This window comes from Ylistrum balloti, unplaced genomic scaffold (assembly GCF_031769215.1).
Source record: "Ylistrum balloti isolate Yb309-2 unplaced genomic scaffold, AGI_CSIRO_Ybal_v1 Utg370964, whole genome shotgun sequence".
In the NCBI taxonomy this organism is placed as follows: Eukaryota; Metazoa; Mollusca; class Bivalvia; order Pectinida; family Pectinidae; genus Ylistrum; species Ylistrum balloti.
The window spans coordinates 1312541-1331641 of record NW_026782542.1 but is presented as its reverse complement, the minus strand read 5'-3'; the positions used below and the strand labels follow the sequence as shown (position 1 = coordinate 1331641).

The 19101-nt window shown below is 36.8% G+C and overlaps 1 protein-coding gene across 2 annotated transcripts; it reads left to right on the top strand.

Annotated features, from left to right (window-relative positions):
• The first annotated feature begins 65 nt into the window (after nt 1-65).
• LOC132559765 (D-beta-hydroxybutyrate dehydrogenase-like) lies at nt 66-14186 on the top strand. 2 transcript variants are annotated; one of them, XM_060224390.1, is made up of 9 exons: nt 66-106; nt 2944-3103; nt 5874-5998; nt 7913-8035; nt 8877-8980; nt 11476-11548; nt 12433-12494; nt 13399-13449; nt 13655-14186. In XM_060224390.1, the coding sequence occupies exons 2-9, from the start codon at nt 2949-2951 to the stop codon at nt 13745-13747; spliced, it is 786 nt and encodes a 261-aa protein (XP_060080373.1). In that variant the 5' UTR covers nt 66-106; nt 2944-2948; the 3' UTR covers nt 13748-14186. The 2 variants fall into 2 exon arrangements, with proteins under 2 accessions (XP_060080373.1, XP_060080374.1); XM_060224391.1 differs by lacking the exon at nt 66-106 and adding an exon at nt 836-887.
• Nucleotides 14187-19101: the final 4915 nt, after the last annotated feature.

The window sequence follows — 19101 nt, the reverse complement described above, 5'->3', positions numbered from 1 at the left end:
CAGTTTAATGCTTTTTTAGATAGTTAACTTTCAAAGCAAGCGCTATATTGACAGCGACGCGCACAAAGTGTACAACAGCCTGACCCGGATAACGACCCGATCAAAGGTAAATGTGCATCGTCTGAGCTGTACAAGTACAATTGTCGTTGTCATTGGCCAAGGACTGGTTTCTGTAATTATTTTACGATAAGTTACTGTGCTGCTGTATGACTACAACACATGCACAAACACACACATATATATATATATATGTGATTGATCATTCTGAAATTGTATTTCCTTGTGCATCCTCTATTTTTAGATTGACCAGAAAAACAAAATGGCCGACAGACGGCCATCTTGAATTTTATCAGTTGTAGGTTGTGATTGCAATATCTTGAGAGGGTTTGGATGGATCATTCTCAAATATCATTTGTAGGTTTCCCACAGTCTCTTGTTGTGATTTGCTAATTTTACATCTGATATAAAACAAAATCACTGATAAACAGCTGGCTAGTTTGATTTGGACAGTGATGATGTAAAAGTTAGTTGTTGGTATTTCTTGTAAAGTTTGGGCTGAAGAAATTTCAAATTTCTTAGATAGACTTCCGCTCATCTATTTTTTGACAATGTTCTTTCTGGCTGAGATTAGAATACCTAAACGACCAACAAGCAACAATATTGAATTCTGATAATTTTAGTTTTGGACTTTTGTTTTGTGGAGGTATCTCTTTGTCTGTAGTTGTGCTTGATGACCAGAATTTGCCACAATACAGCTAAGATGTTTCTACTGCTTCACCGCCGACATCCTCAGCCGAGGTCATCCCTCATTGTGAGTTTCGACCCCAAGCTCGGTACACTCTCAGGATGGGGGGTCCACAGTAATGGTCAGTCACTGCGCATCAGTGGTGGGTGTCCAGCTACTTGAGTCTTTCATAATCCACACCCAGCATGACACTCCCAATGCAGCTAGCATTCCCCATACAGACTGTGCGGGGAAGCCCCCTGCATCCCACCTCGACCGGGAAGCTCCAAGTCTGCCACCCTTTCTCCCTCCTGCACTCCTTCAGCAATGCTTCGTACTTTCCTCTATTCCGTTCGTCTGCTTCACTGCATCAGCTCTATGACAAGGACCATTCTTGTCGTTGATGACCAAAGAACCATATCCAGCTGAAGGTTGCTTGGTACAATGTCCGGAAAGGTTAGTCTCTTATTAAGGTCTAGCGCCAGCTTCCAGTCTCCTGCCTGACAAAGAATTCTGGAAGTTCTCTACGGTGATGTGGATGTTGGTGTCTGGCCTTCCTTCACAAACCTAATGTGTATGTCTGGACCTTGGTTGGCTGGCCTTATTCTTTCTTTCCTTTTCCGTAATATCTGCCAACTCCCTTAAGACTTGGTTGTGGCGACTTGTATATCTTCCCTGTGCTAAGGCCACCTTACAAGAGGTAAGAATGTGCTGTAATGTTCCTCTCTGTCCACACAGGGGGCAATCAGGTGTTATTGAAAGGTTCGATGGAAATTTGCTGGTGTTGGTAGCATGTCATACACAGACCAGAGGAGGAATTGCAGATACTTCCAGATTTCTGACCAGGAAAATGCACACGGTTCTGTATCCCATCTTGTCCACGCTCCTTGGGCTCCAATGCAACTCAGCTTTGGCCTGCCTTTGTTCTTCCTCACCATTTCTAATTTCCTCCTGGACCGTCCTACACCTTTCTTCCACATCAGCCTTTTTCCAGAAGGTGCTCTTAGTTGTTCCTATACCTTGTCTTCCTACTGCTGTTGTTCCAACAATGTCTTTGTGTATCAGTCTACTTACAGCCTCATCAACTGCTCTTGATGCTGACCATTTCCTGCCATTTCACACCTTATCATCCCTGGAGTCCTTGAATTCTTCCACAAATGAAGAGATGGGGAGTTGGAGTTTTGCTGTTCTGCTGTTTAGGCCTAATGCAGTAAAGCTTGGAGGAACTCCCAACCACTTTCGGGGATGTCTCTTGATAATATGCTCCATTTTCTCCACTTTTGAAGTCGTAATCTCATAAAGCATCAAGGGCCAGGCTAAGCGTGGATGGAGGCCATGCTGATAATCCAAGCTTTAAGTTTCCCTGGGAGACCTGTCTTGTCTATATTCCTTTTGTGACCTGTTGTTCTATCCTTTGGATATTGGCCTTATCTCCTGATGATTCATCAAACCACTTCCCCAGACATTTGATGGGGTTTCCTATGATGGATGGTATTTCCTCCCCCTGTACCTTCAGTTGGAACTGCTGCGTTACTCTGCCCTTCTTTATGACCATTGATCTTGACTTTCTGGGTTTGAAGGTCATTCTTGCCCAAGATACTGTTTCCTCCAGGGCTAAGAGTATCCATCTTGCCTGAATGTGAGTGTCTGTAGTGATCATCGGATCAATGAGTTTGATTTGAAAACAAAATGGCTACCAGGAAGCAATATTTGATCTTCTCATTTACAGTTGGTGTAAAAGGAGGGGGTCAGTCTGGCTTGTACACAGTAGTGTTAAATATGGTAGTTATCATTCACATTACTAAACATACTTCTTTGCTTTTGTTGGATGCAGAACACAGTCCCAGATAGAATTTTTTTTTAAATCTCAAGAAAAAAGTGGGATCAGTATTGCAAATGATTTAGTTGGCCTATTGTGGCTTGTACAGAGTGTTAAGTCACTATTTAAATGATGGACCATGCTTCTTTCCCTCACTTGGTAGAACCATGAATTATTAAACTTGGTTAAATTTTTTGTCGAGTCCCCTTGGTCCCTGTTTGTATTGGGGGAAATTAAAAAAGATGGAAAAGATGCGACTGATAAAAAACTATGCCAAAGATGAAGCTAGTGTGGATGATCAGAGACTTCTCTGATCTCTTGTTCATACTTAACAGACTTGCTATATCAAAGATCATTTTAAAGCTAGTGTGTAACATGTAATTTGTCATTTTACCTAAAGAAAACATGAGTATGCAAGGGAAAGTTGCCGTTGTGACAGGGTCAACAAGTGGTATTGGTTATGGAATAGCCACCGCATTGGCGTCAAGAGGTTGTTCTCTCATCATAACAGGACTGGCAGACCAAGCTACTATAGATCAAGTCATCACAACCTTGAAAAGGTGTGTTTATATTTGTCACAAGTCCTACTCATGATATAGAAAAATGTCACAAATCTTACCCATTAAATAGAACTACATCACATGTCCTGCCCATCATATAGAACAATGTCACAAGTCCTGCCGATCATATAGAACTATGTCACATGTCCTACCCATCATACAGAACTACGTCACAAGTCCTATCCATCATATAGAACTTTGTCACAAGTCCTACCTATCATATAGAACTATGTCACAAGTCCTGTCCATCATACAGAATTACGTCACAAGTCCTGTCCATCATATAGAACTACGTCACAAGTCCTCTCCATCATATAGAACTATGTCACATGTCCTACCCATCATATAGAACTTTGTCACAAGTCCTACCCATCATATAGAACTACGTCACAAGTCCTACCCATCATATAGAACTATGTCACAAGTCCTATCCATCATATAGAACTACGTCACAAATCTAAACCATCATATAGAACTACGTCACAAGTCCTACCCACCATATAGAACTATGTCACAAGTCCTGTCCATCATACAGAATTACGTCACAAGTCCTGTCCATCATATAGAACTACGTCACAAGTCCTCTCCATCATATAGAACTACGTCACAAGTCATACCTATGACATAGAACTACGTCACAAGTCCTCTCCATCATATAGAACTACGTCACAATTCCTGTCCATCATATAGAACTATGTCACAAGTCATACCTATGAAATAGAACTTCGTCACAAGTCCTACCCATCATATAGAACTTTGTCACAAGTCCTACCTATCATATAGATCTACGGCACAAATCTTACCTACCATATAGAACTACGTTACAAGTCCTATCCATCATATAGAACTACGTCACAAGTCCTACCCATCATATAGAACTATGTCACAAGTCCTACCCATCATATAGAACTTTGTCACAAGTCCTACCCATCATATAGAACTACGTCACAAGTCCTACCCATCATATAGAACTATGTCACAAGTCCTATCCATCATATAGAACTATGTCACAAATCTAAACCATCATATAGAACTACGTCACAAGTCCTGTCCATCATATAGAACTACGTCACAAGTCCTACCCACCATATAGAACTACGTCACAAGTCCTACCCATCATATAGAACTAGAACTTCACAAGTCCTACCATCACAAGTCCTACCCATCATATAGAACTACGTCACAAGTCCTACCCATCATATAGAACTATGTCACAAGTCCTACCCATCATATAGAACTACGTCACAAGTCCTACCCATCATATAGAACTACGTCACAAGTCCTACCCATCATATAGATCTACGTCACAAGTCCTACCCATCATATAGAACTACGTCACAAGTCCTACTCATCATATAGAACTATGTCACAAGTCCTACTCATCATATAGATCTACGTCACAAGTCCTACCCATCATATAGAACTATGTCACAAGTCCTACCCATCATATAGAACTACGTCACAAGTCCTACCCATCATATAGAACTACGTCACAAGTCCTACCATATAGAACATCACATATAGATAGAACTACGTCACAAGTCCTACCCATCATATAGAACTACGTCACAAGTCCTACTCATCATATAGAACTATGTCACAAGTCCTACCCATCATATAGAACTATGTCACAAGTCCTACCCATCATATAGAACTATGTCACAAGTCCTACCCATCATATAGAACTATGTCACAAGTCCTACCCATCATATAGAACTATATAGAACTACGTCACAAGTCCTATCCATCATATAGAACTACGTCACAAGTCCTACCCATCATATAGAATATAGAACTATGTCACAAGTCCTACCCATCATATAGAACTACGTCACAAATCTAAACCATCATATAGAACTACGTCACAAGTCCTACCCACCATATAGAACTACGTCACAAATCTAAACCATCATATAGAACTACGTCACAAGTCCTACCCATCATATAGAACTACGTCACAAGTCCTACCCACCATATAGAACTACGTCACAAATCTAAACCATCATATAAAACTACGTCACAAGTCCTACTCACCATATAGATCTACGTCACAAGTCCTACCCATCATATAGAACTATGTCACAAGTCCTACCCATCATATAGAACTACGTCACAAATCTAAACCATCATATAGAACTACGTCACAAGTCCTACTCACCATATAGATCTATGTCACAAGTCCTACCCATCATATAGAACTACGTCACAAGTCCTACCCATCATATAGAACTACGTCATATAGAACTACGTCACAAGTCCTACCCATCATATAGAACTATGTCACAAGTCCTACCCATCATATAGAACTATGTCACAAGTCCTACCCATCATATAGAACTACGTCACAAGTCCTACTCATCATATAGATCTACGTCACAAGTCCTGACCATCATATAGATCTACGTCACAAGTCCTGTCCATCATATAGAACTACGTCACAAGTCCTGTCCATCATATAGATCTACGTCACAAGTCTAAACCATCATATATAACTACGTCACAAGTCCTACTCACCATATAGATCTACGTCACAAGTCCTGTCCATCATTTAGAACTACGTCACAAGTCCTACCCATCATATAGATCTAAGTCACAAGTCCTACCCATCATATGAACTATGTCACAAGTCCTACCCACCATATAGAACTATGTCACAAATTTAAACCATCATATAGAACTACGTCACAAGTCCTACTCACCATATAGATCTACGTCACAAGTCCTACCTATCATATAGAACTACGTCACAATTTCTTCCTTGTTTCTACAGTGATTACAAGGTGGAGGCTACTTTTGTGCCAGGAGATCTGCGTTCTGTGACCTCAATAGAGAACTTCTGTAAACAAGTGTTAGAGTTGTATCCTACAGGAGTGGACATATTGATTAACAATGCCGGTACGTATGACAGCTTACATACTGGTTAATGATGTCAGTATGTGTGACAGGTTACTTACTAATCAGCAATGCTGTTCTGTGTGACAGCTTACTTACTGATAAACAATGTTACATGTGACAGCTTACTTACTGATCAACAATGCTGTTACATGTGACAGCTTACTTACTGATCAACAATGCTGTTACATGTGACAGCTTACTTACTGATCAACAATGCTGTTATGTGTGACAGCTTACTTGCTTATTAACAATGCTGTTATGTGTGACAGCTTACTTACTGATCAACAATGCTGTTATGTGTGACAGCTCACTTACTGATCAACAATGCTGTTATGTGTGACAACTTACTTACTGATCAACAATGTTACATGTGTCAGCTTACTGATCATCAATGCTGTTATGGGTGACAGCTCACTTACTGATCAACAATGCTGTTATGTGTGACAGCTTACTTACTGATCAACAATACTGTTATATGTGACAGCTAACTTACTGATCAACAATGCTGTTATGTGTGACAGCTCACTTACTAAATAATTGTTTATATTCTTGGCACTAATATGTTGCTGTTGTCCTAGTTAGGGGCTAATCAAGTTAAGTACTACTACAGACCTCCTTAAGCAGTTAAAAGGAGAGCATGTCTATACATTTGTATGGATGTATGCTGTTCTAGAGCTTACTTTTAATAAGATTTGGATTTACTGTAAAAAACATTTACTGGGTAATTTTATGCCATTTGAAAGATCGTGAACATCATAAGATAAAACCCCTATAAATATAACCAATTATATTAGCGTACTTTAATGTTGCTAGGTATATGGTAGCTTATGTTCTGGTTAAATGGGTCAGCATGGCTGGTATAACAGTTGATTTACACCCCCTACAGTCCCCACCCCTCTCCATCCCAAACAAAGTTAGGTACTGTTCATCTGTCTTTCTGTTTATGTAAAGTGTACTATTGATTGTGTATAGTGTTTTGTTTGTCAGTCCAGTTGTATAACATCTTGGCCTGGAGTTAGATGTATATGTTGTAGTGTTTTGTTTGTCAGTCCAGTTGTATAACATCTTGGCCTGGAGTTAGATGTATATGTTGTAGTGTTTTGTTTGTCAGTCTAGATGTATAATGTCTTGGCCTGGAGTTAGATGTATATGTTGTAGTTTTTCGTTTGTCAGTCCAGTTGTATAACATCTTGACCTGGAGTTAGATGTATATGTTGTATTGTACTATTGATTGTGCGTAGTTTTTTGTTTGTCAGTCTAGATGTATAACGTCTTGGCCTGGAGTTAGATGTATATGTTGTAGTTTTTTGTTTGTCAGTCCAGTTGTATAACATCTTGACCTGGAGTTAGATGTATATGTTGTAGTTTTTTGTTTGTCAGTCCAGTTGTATAACATCTTGGCCTGGAGTTAGATGTATATGTTGTAGTGTTTTGTTTGTCAGTCCAGATGTATAACATCTTGGCCTGGAGTTAGATGTATATGTTGTAGTGTACTATTGATTGTGCGTAGTTTTTTGTTTGTCAGTCTAGATGTATAACGTCTTGGCCTGGAGTTAGATGTATATGTTGTAGTTTTTTGTTTGTCAGTCCAGTTGTATAACATCTTGGCCTGGAGTTAGATGTATATGTTGTGGTTTTTCATTTTTTATACGCCCGTCGAAAGATGGACGTATTATGGTATGGCCCTGTCTGTCTCTGGCGTCTGGTGTCCGTCCGTCATAAACTTTTATTTGTCCGGAGATCTCCTTCTACATTTTTCAGCCGATCTTTATGAAACTTGGTAGTCTTAATCACCATGATATGAAATTGTGTTTTCCTGAACGGGGTTTTGATTAGACGATTTGAATAAGAGTTATGCCCCTTTGATCTTTTGGATATTTATGGGCGTATTTTGCGATACTCTTGTTTAACTAGGTGTGCAGCATCTTGATTTGGTAGAAGATTATCCAACAGAGAAATGGGACATGATGGTTGCGGTGTCTTTGTCAGCCCCATTTCATCTGATGAAAGCATTCCTTCCAGGCATGAAGACCAAGGGTAAGCTATACTGACATCACTTAAATATCACAAATATTTTATTCTGCAAACATACCTCTTCAGACATATTCGCAAATATATGATTTCCTGAAAGCTAATCTTAAAATGACTTTTAATTTGCAAATGATGAGCTTTTAGAGACTCTTCAAGACTCCAATATTGGTAACCAAATCAACATGGATGCCATTCAGAGTCATTTTTAGTGCAAACAATCATGAATTCATCTGTTACTCACATCATGTATAAACACGAAAATAAATCAAGGTAAAGTTATTTATAGAATATATTTGGATATATTATATAAGTTGTTTTAAATCTCATATATTTTTATATATTATTTACTCAGTCACTATATCTATCAAAGCATCTCATCAAGTGACGTATTCAGTTAAGAAATAAACTATATTCCTTGTGTCTTGATAAATGTTTTATGAAATCACAAGAAATGTTCTATTCGTTATTTTTCACACATTTTTAAATTTGCTGCCCTGTCTTGTTAAAAAATTGTCATTATTTCACGGTGTGATGCCCAAAGAGTTCTGAAAATTTAACATAATTTATCATGTAGGTAAAATGATTTTATCTGAGGCTGTTCCTACAATGAAGGCAACACCCCAAAAAGGCTGTTCTGATAAAGAAGAATAACATTCATTTTATTTTAACTGTTCATGAGGTCATAGCAACATCGGGTTTCTTGACATATTTATAAATTGGATTTCAGAATATGTCGACCAGAAAACCAATCCTGTTATTATTATCCAACTTTGAATGCTGAAAAAAATGAGAAAAATCATTGAAGATTGGTTAAAAATATCTGAATTTAGTTTGTTGTATATTGCAGGCTGGGGACGAATTGTGAACATGTCGTCTCAGATGGGAATGATCAGTGGACCAGGGAAGGCTCCCTATAGTGCTGTGAAGGCAGGTCTCATAGGACTGGCTAAGGTAATACAGACTACAAACTCTAGTTGTGGTCTTTATGTCTATCTATGTCAATCTATGTCCGCATTATCTAGTGCTGCGAAGGTGGGCCTATGGGACGAGTCAAGGTGTATACAAAGTTCTTATAACTCCTGTTATTATCACACATCCTTGTGTACAATCTATGTCAGCATTATCTAGTGCTGTGAAGGTGGGCCTATACAACTAGTCAAGGTGTATACAAAGTTCTTCTAACTCCTGTTATTGTCACACATCCCTGTGTACAATCATTGTCCACATTATATAGTGCTGTTAAGGTGGGCCTATAGGATCAGTCAAAAATAGAACAGAGTTCTACTAACTCCTGTTATTGTCACACATCCCTGTATTCAATCTGTGTGAGCATTATCTAGTGCTGTATTCAAGTTCCCCTAACATTATCCTTGTGTACAATCTATGTCGATTGCAGAGAAGATATGACTCCTAGGATTGTCCAAGGTACTACGAACTGCAAATTCCTGCTATTGTCACACGTATGTACACTATCTATGTCAGCTCTCTTTACAATTTAAAGTGTGACATGTAAAGAATTTACTATAGTTTAACTTAATGTGATATTCTAAATCTTGTCGTAACAATTTTGAATCATCAGAAACTAAAAAGAAGGATAACCAACACTCCAATTGTTTCAAACAGTAGTATCTTCTTGGGTGGATACCGTATGGTATTCAATAGATGTCCTTCCTTTGTGGTGAACATAAAATGTAGGCTTCTCAACATCCAAGAACAATTATTAGCTCACCTAACCTGAAGGACCAAGTGAGCTATTGGCATACTGCAGTGTATGTCGTCCATTGTCCATCCATCAGTCAACTTTTTTCTACAACTCACTACTAGTCATGAATGACTGAGCAGGTTTTGACCAAATTCGTCAGAAGCATCCTTAGTGGAAGAGAAACAAATTTTGTATCAATGGTAGGTCACAGTCCCAAGGGGGCTTCTTTGATGAAGAGAACTCAGTTTTGTATAAATGGTGGTTATTAGCCTAAAGGGACTGGGCCCAATTGGGGAAAAAGAGCAAAATCTTTAAAATCCTACTTTTCCTGTAGGAATAATTGGAGTTTGCCCATATTTGGTCAGGAGCATTTTTTGGTAGGAATCAATTTGAGGGTCTCAGCCCACTGATGTAGAAGGGCAGGGCCTAATAGGGAAAATGAAGCAAAGTCTTTAAAATCCTGCTTCTACAGTAGGAGTGACTTGGTCCGAAGAACAAATTATTCGACTGACTTCCTGAGGAAAGAGGGTCGGACTCCAGTAGGGAAACAGATATTTATTGCATTGTGTGCTTGGATATATTGAATTCCTTTTCCCTCACTTTTAATAATGCGTTTTCAGCCAAGCAAAGCCGGGTGAGCGATGCAGACCCTATGAGCCTCTTGTCTTCCTTATTGTGATCTAGATGTTGTAGACATGTTATGATCTCTATGTGAATGTCATCAGGACTACATAGCGACTAAAACATGTGAAAAACATCTATATTTTTCATATTTTTATTTTTATTTTAAATTTTAAAGAAAGGTTATTTTGTATTTTTGTGTATATGTTTAGTATATTGAAAATCTTGATTTTTTAAATCTTGAAAAATTTATATCAACTGAAAACTTGGGGGACTATGAATACCGAAATCAATACCATTGATGATAACACTGATAAACTTTCATTTTATCAATCAGATAAATTTCCATTATGGATTATGAATGTTTCCAAATTACTACATTGCTTATATACATATACCTGGCATATAGAAATTTGTTCCTTAGCAACCAACAGCTGTTTACATGTGACTAACAAGCATCAGATAGTCTGATATTATGTTGTATTTTCCGAGCTTACAATGGGCCCAGCACACCTGTGACAGAAATATATAGATATTGTATATTATGCATATGACTACATGAAAGATGTTTCAAAAATAAATATATACATTATCTTTCCTATCTCCTCTTTTGTATGTTTTACTTATGATAGAAAAACAATAGTAAGAGCTATGCAACTCTTTGTATTTATATCTTTCATCAAAAGTATATCTACATACAAAAGGTAGTTAGTTGAAGTGAGAGTGGAAATTACTGCTTTATTCATACTAATGATGATGATGATGCAGACAAATGTATATCATAGCCTAAGATTTTATGTAAATTATCTACATGTATACATTTATATGCAGACCTACCTTTCACAACAAAGAGATTGACTGCCAGTCTCAAATATAAACAATATTCTGCTTTTTATGTGTTTAATCTGTATACAAACACATTTGGTTGTGTGTATTGTGGTAGTGGGTAAAAACCAGGTAGGCATTTTTATATTATTATGTAACCAAGACTAAAGTACACTGTGGTGTTAAAACAGCTGATGTATTCCAGCAATTTATGTGTGTATTTGGTTACAGGGGGTGGCACTGGAGGGAGCTACTCATAGAATTACCTGTAACTCTATATAGGTGTTTTTTGTTACAGGGGGTGGCACTAGAGGGAGCTGCTCATGGAATTACCTGTAACTGTATATGCCCAGGGTTCGCAGATGCACCAAGTAATCCTTCTCTTCTTGATATTACAGTATAATAAATTCTTTGGGGAAAACATTCATAATGGTAAAAAATTTGTAGGTCATACTCTCCTGACAGATGCTGATGTCAGGGTTCTGATGGAGTCAGTCACTATTACCATCAATAACCTGCCACATTTTATTATCTTTTTTTCCTGGTTTGATCAACTGATTTTAGTCCGTCTCTGCTTTCACATACATATAATTTGCATATACAATTCTTAACTAATATTCAGTAACCAACTTGAAAAGATATACAGGTACCCAGTGTAAATTTTACTTTACCAAGGGTTCAAATTCTGGTGATTTTACCAAAAAAATTCAATCGAAAATGACACATTTTTATGGAATCCATAACACAAGGTACAAATGTATCTTTTTGTGATCTTACTTTTGTCCTAAAAGAAAAGTGAAATTAATGCTTCTCCATTATAACAAACTTTATAATATTCAGCTTCCTTAAATTTGAAGACAAAATTGCATTTAAAAATTTTATCTCTTTTCGGGTTCAAAACTTTTGACTTGATATTGATACTTGCTAAGATTTAATTTCTTGATAAAATGATTCAGCCACCTTCATTTCTTCGAAACTTTTATTAAGACAACTCATGCTTGAAATTTGCAAATACTGACACATTCAGTGCTTTGTAATACTGTGTAAGAACTTTGTTATATATATTAAAACTTTTCATCATTTCAACCTTGTGTTACATAAACGATAAGTCAGGTAGTAGTTTCTTCATTTACAAAATAGTGGTGTAATCAGTGTAAATCTGTGTCGTTGGATTGAATGCATTAAAGATGAGTCTGTTTTCTATGAAAAAGCTGCTGATTCACTTATCAAATATTGACTTTGTATATTATTGTAGTATTTAACAGAACAGCTGAGAAGATGGCAAAAGAGCAGAATATCACGACAGAGGAAGCTCTGGTATTGTATCTTACTAACAGTAATAATGGTAGTTCTGTTAGGTCAAGTTCCCTGGTTACCACAATAACACTGTCAAAATCTCTAGTTACCAAAGTAACACAGTCCACTTCCTTGGGTTACCACGGTCACAGAGTCCATTTCCCTAGATACCAAAGTATCACATTCCAGTTCCCTAGTTACCAGAGTAACATAGTCAGAATCCCTAATTACCATAGCAACATGGTTAAGATCACTGATTACCACAATAACACAGTCCAGTTCCTAGTTACCTCAGCTACAGAGTTCAGTTGGTTTGTATCCACAATAACAGTGCCAATTTCCATAGTTACCACAGAAACGCAGTCAAGTTTACTGGTTACCACAGTAACAAAGTTCAGTTCCCTGGTTACTGCAGTTACATAATCCAGTTCCTCGGTTACCATAATAACAAATTCCAGTTGCCTGGTTACACAGTAACAGGGTCTTAATTACCACAGTAAGAGAGTCCTGTTCCAAGATTACCATAGTTAAACAGTCCTATTTCCAGGTTACCACAGTAACACAATCCAGTTCCTTGGTTGCCATAGTCACACAGCCCAGTACCGTGGTTGCCATAGTCACACAGCCCAGTTCCCTTGTTACTGGAGTAGCACATATATTCCAGCTTACTGGTTACCAAAGTAACATAGTCTAGCTACCTGGTTACCATGGTAACATGATCCATTTCCTTGGTTACCAAAGTATTTCTTTACAATAACCAAATTCATAACCATTTTTAATGGTAAGTTATATTTGATAATAAGGTTAAGTTCAACACACAGCTAAATTGTATCTCAGCTTTATGTTCATGTGTTTAAATGGATTAAAAAAACAAATTTTGTGTTAAGATGAATAGTATTTAATTGAATTCATTATCCTATTTCAGAGGAGGGGTTTTGCGAAAAACCCAACTGGTAAACCAGTCACGATCTCAGAGGTAAATACAATTCATATATATAGTGAGTAGATATCAAATCATGACCAATATTTTATGTGCTCTGAGAAATGCTGATGAAGATTTAATGTTTTACACTTTACAAGTTGTACATCAATGTTTCATACACACCAATAAACTTGTACTGTTTCATTTTCCTTTATTTATATTTTTCTCTTCAGTATCTTTTAATGTCGCTCCGTTTCAGATTGCGGAGCTGGCTATGTTCATGTGTTCAGATGCTGGAGCAAGTATGACAGGATCAGCTGTATTGATGGATGCTGGGTTTACCTCACAATGATACCTGGCATTGTTCCATATAGGAATTAATTTGACATTAAGTCCTATATCATCCCAGTTTTTATTGTGAAGTTCGTATGAATCACTACCTCAGACAGAAAAGGACAGCATCAAATATATCATATCAAATATGATATTATGAACTAAATCTCTGTGCTTTGTAATAGTTTTAAGGTTGCTCTTTGTAACTTGATGATATTAAAATAATGATTCAAATCAAACAATTATAATATGGGTATGTCTCAGTTTAAAATTTAAGGTGGAGAGTCACTGCAATCTGTGCCTTAATCTCCAATAAAAAAGAGTTCAGATGTATTGCACATTGTTTCTGTCTTAGCATTACTCATTTTATTTAGTTAGATACTAAATAGATTAACATTTATTACAGTTGTGATATTACTCCAGTTGTCTGTTGTTTGAAAATAAAATATGTGGCTGACTCACAAGCCTTGTTGTTCCTTCTTTCATCAAGGAGATAGACTTGTAAAAAGGGCCAGGATAGCTTAGTCCATGTGGACTTTCCCTATGTAGTTTGTATTTTTCATGAGCTGTTGTGGTTTTGTTCTTGGTCAAGCATTTGATGGGCCTTCTGTATGCTGTTCAGTGTGTTATTTATGATCACCAGCTACTACAAGGAGACTCCCATGCTGTGGATGGCATGAGATAGAACTTCTGATGCTGTTTAGTGAGTTATTCGCCAGTTAAAAGAAGGAACCCCTCCACCCCCCCGGCTTTGAATGGCATTTGATGGGCCTTCTGTATGCTGTTCAGTGTGGTATTCACCAGCTACTACAAGGGGACTCCCATGCTGTGGATGGCATGAGATAGAACTTCTGATGCTGTTTAGTGAAGTATTCACCAGCTAAAACAAGGAACACCCCCTCCCCCGGCTTTGGATGGCATGTGATGGAACTTCTGATGCTGTTCATTGAGGTATTCACCAGCTAATACAAGGAACCTCCCTGCTGTGGATGGGATGTTAATGGGCCTCCCATGTGCTGCTCTGTAAGGTATTCGCCAGCTACTAACAGGAGTCTCCACGCTCTGAACTGAGCTGGCTCTTCAGGGGGTGATAAACACAACGAACAAAATTTACAGTTCCTATTTGTACTATAAACCTCCTCTATGAAAAGGTGGCTTCCCTATTCCGTCTCATATTTATACGACATACACTAGATAAATTTGTCCGGATTGTCAACAGTAAATAATAAACAGATAGGAATGATACGTATGTGTGTATTAAAACCTTTCAAGTTGTATAGTAACAGTAAATCATGTATCATGATCGTGGTTTACTATCTAGATCCCACATATGCATATACATCGCAGCGGATAATATCATAATACCATGTACGGAGTTGTCTTCGTCCGTGCTTATGAATTGTGTCACCTACAAACGCTAAAAGTGATAAAATTGAACAATCTGTCTCAAAATCCAAAACAAAACAAAACGAAACGACTGATGTGCAGCCGGATGTAATTACTTCCGGATATTAATGAAGATTTAAGTGCCGAAGATACTCGCTGATCAATAGCACGTTTCCGACACACTTGCCGTATATGAGTTCTTAGATATATGAAGCTCTTGAAGTGCTCGTTTTTAACACTTTGTTATATTTGTCACTATATATATTAGTGTGTGATCGTATTCAATTTTGGAAACAAGGTTTTTGTTTTTTTTGTCAAACTTTTTTTGATATTGCACAGTTTGGCGGAAAGTTATTAAAGTTTATGATTTCGTGTTACAAAGCCATACCATGATGGACAGAAAGTAATGTACATAGTTGAGAATTCATTTCATTTACACGGTGAATATACAAAAATCTATAACGACAATTTGCATGTATATAAGTCCCATATAAATGTGACAAGTTCGTGACGATAGATTTAAAGTCAAAATCTGAAGTTAGCGGAAAATTCCGGATATGTTTGCCATGTATTCGAATAAAGGAGTAATATCAGAATTAAGTTTTTCCAAGAGATTAAAAGTCCTAAGAAATGTTACGCCAGTTTTCTAGAGCAGGTTTAGGAACACTCTGTTTTGTCATATACGCGAATTCCCGACTCCTATCATTCTGCTCGCTAAGGGAAATAACTCTTTCAACCCATTACACTTCAAACGTCTCTGGCAGCCGTGCTATTAAAAGACCAAAAATGTAGGTATTCATACTTCATTATCCGTGATTTGTTCCGTGGATTCACAAGTTACGTAATTATTAATTAATTTAATCAAATTAATCACGGAAATTAGATTGTTTGATAACGTCTACGTTATTTCAAGCATCCTCATTTGGCAGGTCTTAGATACTTAGCTCTAAAATCTAAATTTCTCAAACACATGTTGTAATTAGCCTGAGTGGAAAATAGTTAAAGCACTCGGCATTTCTTGCATGTAAAATTGTTACAAAGATTTCACATTGGTTTAGAAATTACTAATTACTTCCTATTTGCATACACATATCTAAAAAAACCCGTAACGAAATCGAACAGATCTGAGATTAACAACGAGTAAAAATCAATCGGGTGGCATTTTCATTATCTGTCAAACATGTTAATTGGAAGACACGCTAATTGCAGCTCGCGCTGACATCCCTTTCATGTCATACCTGGTGAACACCTTGACACAGGTGTGTGTTTGATGTCAGGGCCAGATAGACACAGTGTTATTTACCTGTATGTTTTCCTACAGGCTAAACAGATGGTGTACCATTATATATATAATTCCTATAAAGCGTCTTGTTGCTGTTACGTGTATCAGAATATGAGATTACAACGATTATTTAAACCAAGAGTTCAAACAGAACAGTTCAATAGGAATGTATATTATTTCAAACACACAATTACCCGATTTCATTTTAATGACAATATTTAAAAAGTATTCTAAGCTATCTTTGAAAAGATATTAAAGCCCCAATATACGTAACATTCACCAAAAATTTAGTGTAGAATCACACATAATAATTGAGATATTCTCTAAAATGTAGTTAAAATTCAGTTATTCAAACAATAGTTATCATGACATTATGAAAAACAAAAAATACGTTCAAATTTCCAAACTGTTTTCGTCTTTAAAACTGGACTACATGTTCTATTGTTTTGCGTCTCCTTGTTCTAAGATAACAATTGGCAAGCACTGAACATGTTGATGACGTTTTAACAAGAATGTTTAACATCTCAGATATTCACAACCACGGTCAGCAACATAGCATTTTGGTGATGGAAATTAAAATTGTCGATAAAATATAGAGTTTCGTGATTATTTTGTAAACTCTTATTAAAATTGAATCGGGAACTCATTTATTTATGTAATACAGGTAAAACCGACAGTTAACTGCCTTCCTCAGGTGATTTCACACTCCAATTTACTAATTAGTATCCTGTCTCGACCACTAATCCCCTCCCACAGGCAGGTTTCCGGCAAACGGTGTGTACCTTTCACACAATAAACTGGGGCTCTAAAACGGTACCCCAAGGCATTTGGAGAGATGAATAATACAGAGTTATTATCAACAAGCTACCTACCATGATAAATATTATATATCAAACAAACAATTTGTTAAAATTAAATTGAATTTTAGGCAGGGTGTTTGTCAAGGAAGAGAGTGTTCACTTGAATATGATTTTACGAATAATAGTGACCATTGATTTAAATGTGTTTATTTTTGTTCATGAAATGATTGAAATTCTGTATCATCTCGATTTTTAGCAATGAAATAATAATTATTTGCGGAATATCTGTGTGTCGTATTAATCAGACACATGCTGTGTCACACCCAGAAAATATTAAATTGAGACTTGTTGAGATTTCTAGTGCTTACTGGGACCGAACCCGTCTTCCTCATCAACTGGACATGTTTCAAACCTGATTAGAATTGTTAGTATAGGATAACGCTGTGATAGTAAGCACATATTGATCATGGCTGACTCCAAGCGGCTGACGATCGGGGCCAATAGTGAACAAAGTTACTTAAATTTCAAAAACCTTCTTTTCAACATCCAGATATGGTAGTATCAAACACTCACCATGGACAGGTTGGTCTTAAGGAACTTAACCAAGATTATGAATTTTTTGGCTGCAGGGTCTCATCATTTCTCCCTAGGGAACTGGTAAAGTTTACTACAGTCTATGTAAGAAAGCTACATTTGCGCGTTGTTCCGTTTAATTCAAACTTTATCAGAATCCGTATCATAGGATAACAGTTAACGAAATGTAATGTACACTGTAATTAAAGTTATCTTACTTTGCTAACAAGATAACTGATTTTATGACACATGTTACAAGAACAACTTTTATAGTGCAGCATAGCAGGTGGACGTGAAGACTCTAAGACCACGATAAAATTAGAATTTCCGGATCTGGTACCTATATATATTGGAAGTTATGGTGACAAATCCACGTAGATCAGGCTGAGGGCATTTTTTCTCACAAAGTTGACGAACTCGTCTTCCAACCTTGAATGTCAATTTTCCTAAATCCAGAGATTGTGACTCGTCTTGTCTTACGATTAAGATTAAGGATAAAACTGGACAATTTATTTCATTTAGAGAGACTCTCGTCCTAAGAAAAATTATTATCGAAATCACAAGTGTTTGTGGACATAATATAATTTTTATCAAAATTCGATAAGGTAGATCACGGACTTATATATGTGTATATAAGTCCGTGGGTAGATAAATGAAGAATTAACCATTTTATGACGTCCAGGTGTTTAAGGTGGTTACATGGGTTGTTATCTTCAGTACTTTTGAAATGAAGCATTTTGAATGTCATAACATGGTTTATTCTTCATTAACTTACCGTATTTGATTAAAAAAATCTTTTTCATGTCCACAAGCGCCTGTGGACGAAATGACATGGTATAATAGCATAACATCGATGTTTTCATAATTAAAAAAAAAAAAAAACCCGATTTATTTGCTTGATCTGCTCCAAATAAAAAAAATGTCTATCTTTATCCCAAGGTATTTTAATGTGAATACATATGTCTACCTTTATATGAAATGTGAAATGTATACCCGGGTTTTTGACTTTATTTTATTTTTAGACCCAAAGGAATACTCTATTATTGTTCTATCTTTATTATTATTAGTATTATTAATATTATTGCCATTATGTCCTTCAATTATCGGAAGAGTAACAGGACATAATCACATTTCAAAATGTACCTTCACATTCACGCATGCACACATACATGTAGCAACCCTTCTATATACAAAGTATCAAAATACACGTCAGTCTCCTGTGCGCGCAACTTGTTACAGGAAATCATTGGAAAACGTTTCTGAATCATCCTTAACCTAAATCCAGTTATTTCAATAACAACAATAGAAAGTTTAAATGTACTTTTACGTTCC

Bases quoted from the DNA above. Each gene is read 5' to 3' on its own strand.
- LOC132559765 (XM_060224390.1), top strand. From the start codon at position 2,949: ATGAGTATGCAAGGGAAAGTTGCCGTTGTGACAGGGTCAACAAGTGGT. The intron at 3,104-5,873 runs GTGTGTTTATAT...TTGTTTCTACAG, and splicing joins GTCATCACAACCTTGAAAAG to TGATTACAAGGTGGAGGCTA. The intron at 8,981-11,475 runs GTAATACAGACT...TTTTTGTTACAG, and splicing joins GTCTCATAGGACTGGCTAAG to GGGGTGGCACTAGAGGGAGC.